Source organism: Brassica napus, unplaced genomic scaffold (genome assembly GCF_020379485.1).
Source record: "Brassica napus cultivar Da-Ae unplaced genomic scaffold, Da-Ae ScsIHWf_1842;HRSCAF=2478, whole genome shotgun sequence".
Taxonomy (NCBI): Eukaryota; Viridiplantae; Streptophyta; class Magnoliopsida; order Brassicales; family Brassicaceae; genus Brassica; species Brassica napus.
This window is the reverse complement of record NW_026015259.1, coordinates 136,914-151,958: the sequence shown is the minus strand read 5'-3', so window position 1 is coordinate 151,958 and position 15,045 is coordinate 136,914. Positions and strand designations below refer to the sequence as shown.

The 15,045-nt window shown below is 37.6% G+C and overlaps 3 protein-coding genes across 5 annotated transcripts; 2 read left to right on the top strand and 1 right to left on the bottom strand.

Moving 5' to 3' along the window:
- Positions 1–311: 311 nt before the first annotated feature.
- On the bottom strand, positions 312–6,317 carry LOC125599346 (nucleolar protein 6-like). 2 transcript variants are annotated; one of them, XM_048772729.1, is made up of 26 exons: positions 6,031–6,317; positions 5,789–5,950; positions 5,550–5,715; positions 5,357–5,473; positions 5,128–5,261; positions 4,906–5,056; positions 4,750–4,820; positions 4,296–4,394; positions 4,085–4,197; positions 3,671–3,845; positions 3,475–3,585; positions 3,330–3,408; positions 3,096–3,239; positions 2,889–2,996; positions 2,664–2,785; positions 2,509–2,576; positions 2,332–2,426; positions 2,122–2,242; positions 1,904–2,041; positions 1,699–1,795; positions 1,469–1,594; positions 1,272–1,364; positions 1,059–1,173; positions 837–982; positions 680–766; positions 312–593 (listed from the first exon to the last, which is right to left on the bottom strand). In XM_048772729.1, the coding sequence occupies exons 1-26, from the start codon at positions 6,151–6,153 to the stop codon at positions 468–470; spliced, it is 3,087 nt and encodes a 1,028-aa protein (XP_048628686.1). In that variant the 5' UTR covers positions 6,154–6,317; the 3' UTR covers positions 312–467. The 2 variants fall into 2 exon arrangements, with proteins under 2 accessions (XP_048628686.1, XP_048628687.1); XM_048772730.1 differs by having other exon boundaries at positions 837–979; positions 6,031–6,315.
- Positions 6,318–6,946: 629 nt separating this feature from the next.
- On the top strand, positions 6,947–7,734 carry LOC125599347 (high mobility group B protein 9-like). Its single transcript, XM_048772731.1, has 2 exons — positions 6,947–7,111; positions 7,396–7,734. Exons 1-2 carry the CDS (start codon positions 7,045–7,047, stop codon positions 7,590–7,592), a joined length of 264 nt encoding a protein of 87 aa, XP_048628688.1. The 5' UTR covers positions 6,947–7,044; the 3' UTR covers positions 7,593–7,734.
- Positions 7,735–8,305: 571 nt separating this feature from the next.
- LOC125599345 (nucleolar protein 6-like) lies at positions 8,306–14,318 on the top strand. Of its 2 annotated transcripts, none has more exons than XM_048772728.1 (26): positions 8,306–8,597; positions 8,678–8,839; positions 8,913–9,078; positions 9,155–9,271; positions 9,367–9,500; positions 9,572–9,722; positions 9,808–9,878; positions 10,234–10,332; positions 10,431–10,543; positions 10,783–10,957; positions 11,043–11,153; positions 11,220–11,298; positions 11,389–11,532; positions 11,632–11,739; positions 11,843–11,964; positions 12,052–12,119; positions 12,202–12,296; positions 12,386–12,506; positions 12,587–12,724; positions 12,834–12,930; positions 13,035–13,160; positions 13,265–13,357; positions 13,456–13,570; positions 13,647–13,792; positions 13,863–13,949; positions 14,037–14,318. In XM_048772728.1, exons 1-26 carry the CDS (start codon positions 8,475–8,477, stop codon positions 14,160–14,162), a joined length of 3,087 nt encoding a protein of 1,028 aa, XP_048628685.1. In that variant the 5' UTR covers positions 8,306–8,474; the 3' UTR covers positions 14,163–14,318. The 2 variants fall into 2 exon arrangements, with proteins under 2 accessions (XP_048628685.1, XP_048628684.1); XM_048772727.1 differs by having other exon boundaries at positions 8,444–8,597; positions 13,650–13,792.
- The last annotated feature ends 727 nt before the right edge of the window (positions 14,319–15,045 follow it).

The window sequence follows — 15,045 nt, the reverse complement described above, 5'->3', positions numbered from 1 at the left end:
AAAAAAAAAAAAGAAACATATAAGATTTCAAGTTGATGTACTACTGAATGGAGTAGTGTTGTGACATTACCCTGATGTTTTTCAAAAACTTGAGTGAGAGATATCAAGAGCGCTGTATGTCTCTAGATGCCATCTGACAAGTTCGAGATTAATGTATAGGAAACACAGGTTCTAGAGACTAAACCATATTTCTTTGTTTGTCGGTTTGCAGAGTTTTTTGAGCTTATTTTGTTTGGTGAAAATGATGATTGATGGGTCTTGAGAAAACCAAGTGGCACTTGTTGTAAAAACCGTTTCGGTTGGAAGTTAAATTATAACAAAAGAAAGATTGTGTTTGATTGGTATTGTAGAAAACATATTATAAAAAGATTGTGTTCGACTGGTATTGTAGAAAACATATGATGTGTACTCATCAAGATTGATAAACAGTTTTGATATCTAATCGGTCAGAACTAGGAGATTTGAAACTAAGCTTTTAGAAACGTCATGGAGACTTGAGCAACTAAGATATCTCTCACCAACCCTTTTCCCATTTCGCCTACCGCCTTTAAAATCTCTTTCGGATCAGTTTCATCTTCATCTCGTTTTCGTTTCTGTAAATCAGAACATTAAACATTTGATTATATTCACCCGCCCTTTTTTTTTGTTGGTTTAAAGAAAGTTGTTTTGTTTGTTTTACCTTTGACTTCTGTTTAGTCCAAGTTAAACCAATCAAGTCACCTCCTAAATGGTCATACCACGGCTTCAACAACATCCCAAACCGTTTCTGCAGACAACAGCGCACGATAAGAACCCCGGTAAGTTTTAATGTTTCTGTTTTGAATTAGAAAACTTGCCTCCAACACACTCAAGAAGCACTTGGTTGGATCGGAGTCCAACATTAACTCCTCCTTAAGCTGCTCATGGCTTCTCTCCAAATATCCAGGCAATAAGAATCTGTTAACATATGTACTCGCCTCCCAACGTGCTACATGATCCCCTGCTAATAATTACTGGAGTACATTAGTTTTTGGATTTAGCGACGGAAACAAAAGAGAGAGAGGGAGACATAGAGCCACCTTTAGGACCTTGGTTAAGTTTAGGCGGAAACAAAAGACGACGTGGGTAAGGTAGGTTTTCTCTATGGAGAAGAACAACTGCGTCATACTTGTCCAAAGGAGGTCTGAAAAGGCTCTGCAACATATATAGATGCAATTAATACCAGTCAACATCATGTTACTTGTAATACCAGCTAAGCACAACGCAATGTGTTTTCAATGCATTTCACTCACCTCCCATTGAACAGAATCATTGTGTTCTTGCAGTACCAGTTTACTTAATACGTTTGCACTGCTTCGAGCAGAAGCCACCAACCTTTTTTGTTCCTTTAACAAAGTTATAGTAAATTGGAGTTACAACTATCAGAAGGAAAAAAAAAAAAAAAAAAGACAGAGCGACGCTAAGATGCTTTTCAAAAGCGTTTGCTAACCGACAAGTTTGGTGAAAATGTTGTCCATGCCTCTGATGCCTTGTCGTAAGGAGCAGCCAAGAACATGGCTGAACTTATGTTTTGTCTGCCCTCTTCATCGCGCTTTCTACTTGACATGAAGTTATCCTAAAAAGCACAGAAAGCATTTACATATGTCGTTTCTAACAAATATTTCTCAACATTAGATACACTATTTAAAAAAAAGAAAAAGAAAAAAAAAGAGGACTCACATTGATGTCCTTGTGGTCATTTATGCCAAAGTCACTGTTTCTGTCGACAATCAGCGGACAGGACCACCAGTCATAGTCTGCTAGTAATCGCAAGAACCTGTTACACATTCCAGCGAAAAAAAAAGATGTAGTGTTTTAATTGTTGGTTAACACCGTTAGTAGATTGTGTTTTTGTAAAATCAAAATCATGGTAGCCGAAACAAACCTTAAGAATCCGCTGAAGCGAGAGAGAGGAACACCAAGTGGGAGAGGTGTGAGGAAGACATGTGCAACCAAAAGTTCAATGGCTTCTTCTGCTAGGCAACCAGAAAAGAGATGCGCAGAAACCCATCTTTTTGCAAGCCTTAAGATAGCGGACACGGTATGGGGTTATGAAACATCAAAGCAAGCAAAAGTATACATGTAAAGTCTATCGCCTTTTACCTTGCAACTGGTGCATATGTAGGAAATCCGGCTTGCAAACCATAGATCATTTTTGCATGTTGACAGCGAAAGAAAAGCATTTTATCGGTAGAGGAAAGATCCTTCACTCGGTCAGGTCCAACTGCAACTCAGAAGAAGTACCACAGGAAGTCAGAATCACATAGGCTTTCTATTCAGAAGATATTATGAGTGCAAGAGAAGAAATCTCACTTTCATGTAAAATACTCAGACGAAACGCGTAACCACCCATGAAAACAACGTTATTCTCAGTAGCTGGTCGCGTTATGCCCTTAACCTTCTGAAGTCTGTCAATATTTTCATTTGTACGAATTTATATAATACTGTGGCTTAATAGTATGAAGTGTTTCTAACAACAGTTTAACCTACTTCTTTACAATTTGAAGAAGGAAGTCAGTTTTCGTTTTCTCAATTTCCAAATCACCAGGTCCTTCTAGCTGCGAACAGAAAAAAACTGGGGAGCTTAGATAACTAACTTAACAAACCATATATACGCTATCAATCAAGCGTAGTACTGATCCTACCTGAATCATGACCTCCATTGTCGGTATGCAAGATGGCATATGTTCATGTAGTCTTCGCTCAACAATTTTCACGCAAACCAGTGGGTGAGGTTCAGGAGGGAACACCGATGTGAGCCTAAGAGCTACAAAACACGAGGAATATTAGATATCACAGATACTGCAAACATCATTACACACTTGTTTTGCTATAAGCTCACTGCAAAACAGTACTACACGAAAACTAACCTGAATCTAAAGGCTGAATGCCAGAAACGTTTAGAGGAATGCCTTTGATCTCAAGCAAGCACTTTGAGAGAACTTTGAAGACATAAAGCGAATTTCCAAATGTTGGGTCTGAGACATCAGCATTATTGCATAATTAGTTTGAAACCATAACGAGACAAACGCGCAGTGCATAGAGAGAAGTGAAAAGTTCAATGATTTTAGTAATACCTTTATCTCCGTAGAGCAGAGAGAAGTCAAGTTGATCAACCAATTGAACAATATCATCGGAATAGAGTGAAAGATGCCGCTCAAAGATATACTCAATCATTTGTTTCATGATAAGATGCCTTCTCCACTGCTGAGTCTCCCAGACTAAGATAATGAAATAGGCAAATATTCAGCTTGCATAAACTTGAAACTTCTTTATTGAACTCTGTCAAGAAGCATGTATTGATAACACACCTGTGCATTCCGCTATTCTTCCATCTTCAAGCCTCCTTAGCTCAGACTTGTCCCCCCAAAATTTTCGAAACTTGAGTACCTAGAAAAAGATATGCTATTTAGTAAGACCGTAGGAGCCAAGGATGATAAAGAAATCTTGATGTACCTCTTCCTTGTTATCAGCATCTGGTCCAATATCAACCATTCTAAACGCATTTTCGGTTGATCTGATAGATATGCCAATAAAAAGTGGTTCTCTGTCAAGAACTGACAAGCCCTGTTTCAAAGCCAGTTATAATTGTTAGAACAATTTTCGATGCATTGAAAGGTAATCGTAAATCAGGAAGAAAAAAAAAACATACATCTTCAACATACGAGCCTTGATTGGCATTTCTCCAAACAACACGGATTGATTTTGCTCTGTCACCAAGTCCTTGTTCCAGCAGGCTATGCACTTTCTGCTCATAAATTCTCCAATATTCCTTGTCCAAACAAAACACTGACGTAGGTTCTGCTATTTTCCCTTCTAGGTGTAACCTAAGAGAACTTAGATGTTAGGATTGCTAACTAGAAAGAATAAAAATTAGCACATGAAAAAAAATGATAAATTTAAAATCTTGGAGTTGATTAGATATAATAGAATAAAGGCAATCGATAATTCAACTATCTTGAATTTTAAAATCGCATACTTTCACATGCACGAAAATCTTTGACAAAAGTAGGAACATACCCAGCCACTTCCATCCCTAACAATACAAATAGATCAGTAAGGTTACCGTATGCAATGGTCATATTTAACAGGATAGTCGATCTTGGTCATAAAAGCCTCCTCGAATCCTCCATCACTGAGTTTCATACGTGTAAGAGTTGACGAAGCCTCATGTCGGAGCTGCGATACCAACAAACAAATTACATGAACAAGTCACAAAGACAACCACAGCATTGGATCAATTATCAAGTAAAGCGAGCTACAAAAAAAAAAGATACCTCATGGAGTCCAATACTGGTCATCCGGAAAGCCAGATTCACGTGTGTAGATGGATCACATATAAGAACAGGGAACAACTCTTTGAATTTCTTATTCTCCTGAAATTTAAAGGTTAACTATCAGTAAATCACAGTATACAGGGAACACAGCACCGAGGTGCGCAACTGAGAGTTTCTTCCATTGATGATACTTGCAATAATACTGTTAATCAAGAAAACTTCGACTGTAATCACGAGTGGCTACATAAGGTTTTTCCAGCAGTATTAAAACTGCCATTTGTACTCTTCGGATTACTAGACGATGCCTTAAGGCTATACACCACAATGAAACTATAAACTAGTGGAATTTCTCTCTGATTGTTTCAGTAGCAAATGGATCCAATAGCACCAGTGCAGACTCATACTGCATCGAAAACAAAAATAAAACACACTGATAGGCAAGTAGAAAACGCACCTCTGTCGAGGCAAGTATTTTGGTCTTCCCTGCTGTAAAAAATAGACCGCTTCCCTCAAAATCATGAGTGGCTGCCAACAGGATTAACAAACGTTGGTTATCCGTGATGCAGAATCAAATACTTACAGAAAATAAACTTAAGCTGCATAAGCATACTTATGAATTCCAGTGTCTTTGTGAATATTTGCAGTGCGTTTTGTGACTTTTCAATGTAGCCAAATCTTGCAAGGAATGATACTATCACGAAGATTAAAAAGCCATTCAAGCAGTCATGGGCGTATATCGAGCTCCTTTGTCTAGCCCATATCTGCACACAACCATACAGGTTTACAGACTCCAATAAACACAGGGTAGACAATACATGTTAGCTATACATACCTTTAGCAATATCAAAGCATCTGGCAACGCTTTCCACTGAGATAATCTGTTCTCGAGAAGATTAGAATTTTCCTCCAGAAACATGTCCTCCAATATGCTTAAGTTGTAAGTGGGCGTGGGCAGAGAGTCACCATCTTTATCATCAAAACAAATCATAATGATCATTAAACAGCTGTCTCAACATATTCGTCAAGAGAAAACTCAACATTCCTGAAACAAACCACATTACCTGCAGTAACAGAAGGGAGGTTGTTGCTGCTCATACTCAGCATTGCAACATCAAACAGTGATTTTGCTGAAGGTATTATTCTTATGGAAAATCCAGGTAAGTGATCAACTTTCTTAGCTGCAAACACATTCTCATTCTCGGCGTCAAAACATTCTCACCTTTCTTAGCGAAAAAAAAACTAGAGCACACATACCTGGGAAAACAACTAAGACTGGCTTCCTCGCCTCGTTCTGTAAGGCTGACCATTCAACTTTCTCAACAGACGATGACAACAACAAATGGTTCTTAAGTACACAAAGATATAGACATCGCTTGGCATGGTATAGATGATTCATATAATCTTTCTCATGAAAACATTCCTGCAAGCACCAGTCTATAGTTAAACCACACAACATTGATTTCAAAACTTGGAGATAAGCATTAGAAACTGACCTTAGGCAAGTGGAGGAGAAGATCAACAGAAGCATCAGGCTTTGCCATACAACGAGTGGAGTAGCTGCCGACGGGTCTGAAACCATTAGGCTTCTTGAAGATGAATTCAACTTTATCAGCTCCAATCTCGCTAACGAAGCTGGGAGCTAATTCCGAAGTAACCTATGAGTTCAAGAGTTTTTTTCAAATGTTAATAAAGTTTGAACTTAAGAACAAAGCATTGACTAGAAGACAAAATCTACCTCGAGACCTTCAGGTATAGCATCAATGGCTTCTTCAATTGATGAAACGAGACCGTCCACAGTAGAATCGCGATCTATCCGACTCTTCTCTAGCAAATCGTTGAGTTTAGAATCTGCCTCCATCTTTGACTTCTGGTAAATTAGGGTTCGTTTCGTTTTGCGTGAGCGAGGAAGAAGAAGGGAAGGCTTGCTGCGACACCGTTTCGATAAGTGATAGCGAAAAGTGGGAAAGGCCGAAACCTCTTTATTTTGTTCCGTCCCACATCGCTAACTGATTCATCTTTTATTGTTATTTATATATCAGTTTGGATAGATGGAAGGTTACCCACAAGGGATGATATTGGATGTTACGATGTGAGTCCCTCCTTGGCAGTGGTCAGTTGGTTCATTGAACACATACATCTTAATAACTGATGTGGGTCCCCTGTTGTTTTTTTTTTTTTTTTTTTTTTTTAACAAATTTGTGTATTAACTTATAATTGTCATCTTGCTATATACACTAATACTTGTTTTTTTAAAAAACTTTCAACACTTTTATTTTGTAGAAACATGTTTTTGTTTTCTAAACTTTGAAAAAACTCTTTATTTTTTTTTAATTTTTTTGTTTTATATTGATTTATTTACACTTAAAATGAATATCTAATTAAATATACTAATTTGGATTTACTGAGATCATATCTTTGGATCGGGCAGAGATCTTTTTCTCAAATCCAATTCCTTCGGATCTTAAACATTTGAACCTAAGTAGGTGTTCGAAAATTTTGGATTCATGTATGAGTCAATTAAAGCATGTATGTAATCCTGAAAATATATCCAAAACATACATAATATGTATACAGAATTTTTACCCGAATTTGATTCATTATATTATCTCTATAGTTAATGTTATAATCTTGAAACTATGAATTATTTAGCAACGATTATTCATTTGTTACATTTATATGAAACAAGTACTTCCGTCTTTCATTTATCTCAGCTACATTTCATGCCAAGGATCCTTCAACGAGCAAGGAGATGGCTCTCGTCGAATACACTCCTCCAAGCATAGGTTATACTAGCTCTTATCCTCCTCCTTCCCAAGGTTTGTTACATATTACTCCGTCTTTTTTTTTTGTCATCTACATATTACTCAAGTCTTTTTATTGTTTATTAAGAATATTAATCAATGATTATATAGATGCTTAACTTATATTTAGGGGCACCAGGATGATGATTGTCTTGTTAGCTTTATTTGGATTTTGGATTTATTTGGATTTTGTTGGATAATAAACCGACTACGTGGACCAAACCGGATGCGACTATAAGATAATGTCTTTTATTTAAATTAGATTATGAATACATGTGACATATGAATACATGGCACAGGTTCGTCGAGTTTCACAGCCATAGGTACAATTGAAGGCAAATTCGACTGTGGTTATCTGGTTAAAGTTAAGTTGGGCTCAGAGATTCTTAATGGCGTGCTTTACCACTCAGCCCAGCCCGGCCCACCAACACCAACTGCTGATCCAATAGGTGCCGTTGTACCATACGTGGAAGCTGGGAGGAGACGACGTATCTAAACACTCTGGATACGTAAAAAACACATCCAAAACATACATAATTTTCAGACGCTCGCCGACATAATCGTCTTGCTTCTATCCAGAGGATAATGGTAGAAACGGAAGCAGCAGGAGATCTGTTCCTGATGATGATGACTACGGCTAGCGTCTGAAATCTAAAAAAATTCTGTATACATATTATGTATGTTTTGGATATATTTTCAGGATTACATACATGCTTTAATTGACTCATACATGAATCCAAAATTTTCGAACACCTACTTAGGTTCAAATGTTTAAGATCCGAAGGAATTGGATTTGAGAAAAAGATCTCTGCCCGATCCAAAGATATGATCTCAGTAAATCAAAATTAGTATATTTAATTAGATATTCATTTTAAGTGTAAATAAATCAATATAAAACAAAAAAATTAAAAAAAAATAAAGAGTTTTTTCAAAGTTTAGAAAACAAAAACATGTTTCTACAAAATAAAAGTGTTGAAAGTTTTTTAAAAAAACAAGTATTAGTGTATATAGCAAGATGACAATTATAAGTTAATACACAAATTTGTTAAAAAAAAAAAAAAAAAAAAAAAACAACAGGGGACCCACATCAGTTATTAAGATGTATGTGTTCAATGAACCAACTGACCACTGCCAAGGAGGGACTCACATCGTAACATCCAATATCATCCCTTGTGGGTAACCTTCCATCTATCCAAACTGATATATAAATAACAATAAAAGATGAATCAGTTAGCGATGTGGGACGGAACAAAATAAAGAGGTTTCGGCCTTTCCCACTTTTCGCTATCACTTATCGAAACGGTGTCGCAGCAAGCCTTCCCTTCTTCTTCCTCGCTCACGCAAAACGAAACGAACCCTAATTTACCAGAAGTCAAAGATGGAGGCAGATTCTAAACTCAACGATTTGCTAGAGAAGAGTCGGATAGATCGCGATTCTACTGTGGACGGTCTCGTTTCATCAATTGAAGAAGCCATTGATGCTATACCTGAAGGTCTCGAGGTAGATTTTGTCTTCTAGTCAATGCTTTGTTCTTAAGTTCAAACTTTATTAACATTTGAAAAAAACTCTTGAACTCATAGGTTACTTCGGAATTAGCTCCCAGCTTCGTTAGCGAGATTGGAGCTGATAAAGTTGAATTCATCTTCAAGAAGCCTAATGGTTTCAGACCCGTCGGCAGCTACTCCACTCGTTGTATGGCAAAGCCTGATGCTTCTGTTGATCTTCTCCTCCACTTGCCTAAGGTCAGTTTCTAATGCTTATCTCCAAGTTTTGAAATCAATGTTGTGTGGTTTAACTATAGACTGGTGCTTGCAGGAATGTTTTCATGAGAAAGATTATATGAATCATCTATACCATGCCAAGCGATGTCTATATCTTTGTGTACTTAAGAACCATTTGTTGTTGTCATCGTCTGTTGAGAAAGTTGAATGGTCAGCCTTACAGAACGAGGCGAGGAAGCCAGTCTTAGTTGTTTTCCCAGGTATGTGTGCTCTAGTTTTTTTTTCGCTAAGAAAGGTGAGAATGTTTTGACGCCGAGAATGAGAATGTGTTTGCAGCTAAGAAAGTTGATCACTTACCTGGATTTTCCATAAGAATAATACCTTCAGCAAAATCACTGTTTGATGTTGCAATGCTGAGTATGAGCAGCAACAACCTCCCTTCTGTTACTGCAGGTAATGTGGTTTGTTTCAGGAATGTTGAGTTTTCTCTTGACGAATATGTTGAGACAGCTGTTTAATGATCATTATGATTTGTTTTGATGATAAAGATGGTGACTCTCTGCCCACGCCCACTTACAACTTAAGCATATTGGAGGACATGTTTCTGGAGGAAAATTCTAATCTTCTCGAGAACAGATTATCTCAGTGGAAAGCGTTGCCAGATGCTTTGATATTGCTAAAGGTATGTATAGCTAACATGTATTGTCTACCCTGTGTTTATTGGAGTCTGTAAACCTGTATGGTTGTGTGCAGATATGGGCTAGACAAAGGAGCTCGATATACGCCCATGACTGCTTGAATGGCTTTTTAATCTTCGTGATAGTATCATTCCTTGCAAGATTTGGCTACATTGAAAAGTCACAAAACGCACTGCAAATATTCACAAAGACACTGGAATTCATAAGTATGCTTATGCAGCTTAAGTTTATTTTCTGTAAGTATTTGATTCTGCATCACGGATAACCAACGTTTGTTAATCCTGTTGGCAGCCACTCATGATTTTGAGGGAAGCGGTCTATTTTTTACAGCAGGGAAGACCAAAATACTTGCCTCGACAGAGGTGCGTTTTCTACTTGCCTATCAGTGTGTTTTATTTTTGTTTTCGATGCAGTATGAGTCTGCACTGGTGCTATTGGATCCATTTGCTACTGAAACAATCAGAGAGAAATTCCACTAGTTTATAGTTTCATTGTGGTGTATAGCCTTAAGGCATCGTCTAGTAATCCGAAGAGTACAAATGGCAGTTTTAATACTGCTGGAAAAACCTTATGTAGCCACTCGTGATTACAGTCGAAGTTTTCTTGATTAACAGTATTATTGCAAGTATCATCAATGGAAGAAACTCTCAGTTGCGCACCTCGGTGCTGTGTTCCCTGTATACTGTGATTTACTGATAGTTAACCTTTAAATTTCAGGAGAATAAGAAATTCAAAGAGTTGTTCCCTGTTCTTATATGTGATCCATCTACACACGTGAATCTGGCTTTCCGGATGACCAGTATTGGACTCCATGAGGTATCTTTTTTTTTTGTAGCTCGCTTTACTTGATAATTGATCCAATGCTGTGGTTGTCTTTGTGACTTGTTCATGTAATTTGTTTGTTGGTATCGCAGCTCCGACATGAGGCTTCGTCAACTCTTACACGTATGAAACTCAGTGATGGAGGATTCGAGGAGGCTTTTATGACCAAGATCGACTATCCTGTTAAATATGACCATTGCATACGGTAACCTTACTGATCTATTTGTATTGTTAGGGATGGAAGTGGCTGGGTATGTTCCTACTTTTGTCAAAGATTTTCGTGCATGTGAAAGTATGCGATTTTAAAATTCAAGATAGTTGAATTATCGATTGCCTTTATTCTATTATATCTAATCAACTCCAAGATTTTAAATTTATCATTTTTTTTCATGTGCTAATTTTTATTCTTTCTAGTTAGCAATCCTAACATCTAAGTTCTCTTAGGTTACACCTAGAAGGGAAAATAGCAGAACCTACGTCAGTGTTTTGTTTGGACAAGGAATATTGGAGAATTTATGAGCAGAAAGTGCATAGCCTGCTGGAACAAGGACTTGGTGACAGAGCAAAATCAATCCGTGTTGTTTGGAGAAATGCCAATCAAGGCTCGTATGTTGAAGATGTATGTTTTTTTTTTCTTCCTGATTTACGATTACCTTTCAATGCATCGAAAATTGTTCTAACAATTATAACTGGCTTTGAAACAGGGCTTGTCAGTTCTTGACAGAGAACCACTTTTTATTGGCATATCTATCAGATCAACCGAAAATGCGTTTAGAATGGTTGATATTGGACCAGATGCTGATAACAAGGAAGAGGTACATCAAGATTTCTTTATCATCCTTGGCTCCTACGGTCTTACTAAATAGCATATCTTTTTCTAGGTACTCAAGTTTCGAAAATTTTGGGGGGACAAGTCTGAGCTAAGGAGGCTTGAAGATGGAAGAATAGCGGAATGCACAGGTGTGTTATCAATACATGCTTCTTGACAGAGTTCAATAAAGAAGTTTCAAGTTTATGCAAGCTGAATATTTGCCTATTTCATTATCTTAGTCTGGGAGACTCAGCAGTGGAGAAGGCATCTTATCATGAAACAAATGATTGAGTATATCTTTGAGCGGCATCTTTCACTCTATTCCGATGATATTGTTCAATTGGTTGATCAACTTGACTTCTCTCTGCTCTACGGAGATAAAGGTATTACTAAAATCATTGAACTTTTCACTTCTCTCTATGCACTGCGCGTTTGTCTCGTTATGGTTTCAAACTAATTATGCAATAATGCTGATGTCTCAGACCCAACATTTGGAAATTCGCTTTATGTCTTCAAAGTTCTCTCAAAGTGCTTGCTTGAGATCAAAGGCATTCCTCTAAACGTTTCTGGCATTCAGCCTTTAGATTCAGGTTAGTTTTCGTGTAGTACTGTTTTGCAGTGAGCTTATAGCAAAACAAGTGTGTAATGATGTTTGCAGTATCTGTGATATCTAATATTCCTCGTGTTTTGTAGCTCTTAGGCTCACATCGGTGTTCCCTCCTGAACCTCACCCACTGGTTTGCGTGAAAATTGTTGAGCGAAGACTACATGAACATATGCCATCTTGCATACCGACAATGGAGGTCATGATTCAGGTAGGATCAGTACTACGCTTGATTGATAGCGTATATATGGTTTGTTAAGTTAGTTATCTAAGCTCCCCAGTTTTTTTCTGTTCGCAGCTAGAAGGACCTGGTGATTTGGAAATTGAGAAAACGAAAACTGACTTCCTTCTTCAAATTGTAAAGAAGTAGGTTAAACTGTTGTTAGAAACACTTCATACTATTAAGCCACAGTATTATATAAATTCGTACAAATGAAAATATTGACAGACTTCAGAAGGTTAAGGGCATAACGCGACCAGCTACTGAGAATAACGTTGTTTTCATGGGTGGTTACGCGTTTCGTCTGAGTATTTTACATGAAAGTGAGATTTCTTCTCTTGCACTCATAATATCTTCTGAATAGAAAGCCTATGTGATTCTGACTTCCTGTGGTACTTCTTCTGAGTTGCAGTTGGACCTGACCGAGTGAAGGATCTTTCCTCTACCGATAAAATGCTTTTCTTTCGCTGTCAACATGCAAAAATGATCTATGGTTTGCAAGCCGGATTTCCTACATATGCACCAGTTGCAAGGTAAAAGGCGATAGACTTTACATGTATACTTTTGCTTGCTTTGATGTTTCATAACCCCATACCGTGTCCGCTATCTTAAGGCTTGCAAAAAGATGGGTTTCTGCGCATCTCTTTTCTGGTTGCCTAGCAGAAGAAGCCATTGAACTTTTGGTTGCACATGTCTTCCTCACACCTCTCCCACTTGGTGTTCCTCTCTCTCGCTTCAGCGGATTCTTAAGGTTTGTTTCGGCTACCATGATTTTGATTTTACAAAAACACAATCTACTAACGGTGTTAACCAACAATTAAAACACTACATCTTTTTTTTTTCGCTGGAATGTGTAACAGGTTCTTGCGATTACTAGCAGACTATGACTGGTGGTCCTGTCCGCTGATTGTCGACAGAAACAGTGACTTTGGCATAAATGACCACAAGGACATCAATGTGAGTCCTCTTTTTTTTTCTTTTTCTTTTTTTTAAATAGTGTATCTAATGTTGAGAAATATTTGTTAGAAACGACATATGTAAATGCTTTCTGTGCTTTTTAGGATAACTTCATGTCAAGTAGAAAGCGCGATGAAGAGGGCAGACAAAACATAAGTTCAGCCATGTTCTTGGCTGCTCCTTACGACAAGGCATCAGAGGCATGGACAACATTTTCACCAAACTTGTCGGTTAGCAAACGCTTTTGAAAAGCATCTTAGCGTCGCTCTGTCTTTTTTTTTTTTTTTTTTCCTTCTGATAGTTGTAACTCCAATTTACTATAACTTTGTTAAAGGAACAAAAAAGGTTGGTGGCTTCTGCTCGAAGCAGTGCAAACGTATTAAGTAAACTGGTACTGCAAGAACACAATGATTCTGTTCAATGGGAGGTGAGTGAAATGCATTGAAAACACATTGCGTTGTGCTTAGCTGGTATTACAAGTAACATGATGTTGACTGGTATTAATTGCATCTATATATGTTGCAGAGCCTTTTCAGACCTCCTTTGGACAAGTATGACGCAGTTGTTCTTCTCCATAGAGAAAACCTACCTTACCCACGTCGTCTTTTGTTTCCGCCTAAACTTAACCAAGGTCCTAAAGGTGGCTCTATGTCTCCCTCTCTCTCTTTTGTTTCCGTCGCTAAATCCAAAAACTAATGTACTCCAGTAATTATTAGCAGGGGATCATGTAGCACGTTGGGAGGCGAGTACATATGTTAACAGATTCTTATTGCCTGGATATTTGGAGAGAAGCCATGAGCAGCTTAAGGAGGAGTTAATGTTGGACTCCGATCCAACCAAGTGCTTCTTGAGTGTGTTGGAGGCAAGTTTTCTAATTCAAAACAGAAACATTAAAACTTACCGGGGTTCTTATCGTGCGCTGTTGTCTGCAGAAACGGTTTGGGATGTTGTTGAAGCCGTGGTATGACCATTTAGGAGGTGACTTGATTGGTTTAACTTGGACTAAACAGAAGTCAAAGGTAAAACAAACAAAACAACTTTCTTTAAACCAACAAAAAAAAAAGGGCGGGTGAATATAATCAAATGTTTAATGTTCTGATTTACAGAAACGAAAACGAGATGAAGATGAAACTGATCCGAAAGAGATTTTAAAGGCGGTAGGCGAAATGGGAAAAGGGTTGGTGAGAGATATCTTAGTTGCTCAAGTCTCCATGACGTTTCTAAAAGCTTAGTTTCAAATCTCCTAGTTCTGACCGATTAGATATCAAAACTGTTTATCAATCTTGATGAGTACACATCATATGTTTTCTACAATACCAGTCGAACACAATCTTTTTATAATATGTTTTCTACAATACCAATCAAACACAATCTTTCTTTTGTTATAATTTAACTTCCAACCGAAACGGTTTTTACAACAAGTGCCACTTGGTTTTCTCAAGACCCATCAATCATCATTTTCACCAAACAAAATAAGCTCAAAAAACTCTGCAAACCGACAAACAAAGAAATATGGTTTAGTCTCTAGAACCTGTGTTTCCTATACATTAATCTCGAACTTGTCAGATGGCATCTAGAGACATACAGCGCTCTTGATATCTCTCACTCAAGTTTTTGAAAAACATCAGGGTAATGTCACAACACTACTCCATTCAGTAGTACATCAACTTGAAATCTTATATGTTTCTTTTTTTTTTTTTATTCTCGTCAATACTCTAAGTATCAACCATCATGAAAATATAGAATTTGTGTTACAAATGAATTCTATTCTGTAGAGTCTTTGGAAAAATATAACCTCTCCAGTATGGACCATGTAGAACCGGCTGACATACACAATTCAAATTTCTTTAACACATGATCTCCAACATTGAGAATGGATGATCAGATTCATCGTCTTCCTGATCTTTCAAGCCTTTAAGCTTTCTCTTTCACCAACCGCTCCATGTACACATCCTCGTCTTCATCATTCCTGATTGCTGACGTATAAGGTGACAAAGATTCTTCTAATACATCTTTTAAACCAAGGACAGACAGATGTGTTAGCATCCTCTTCTTCCACAATGAAAAGTCTCTCTTCCCATCAAACGCCACACCTCAACTCTTGCATTCGCTATT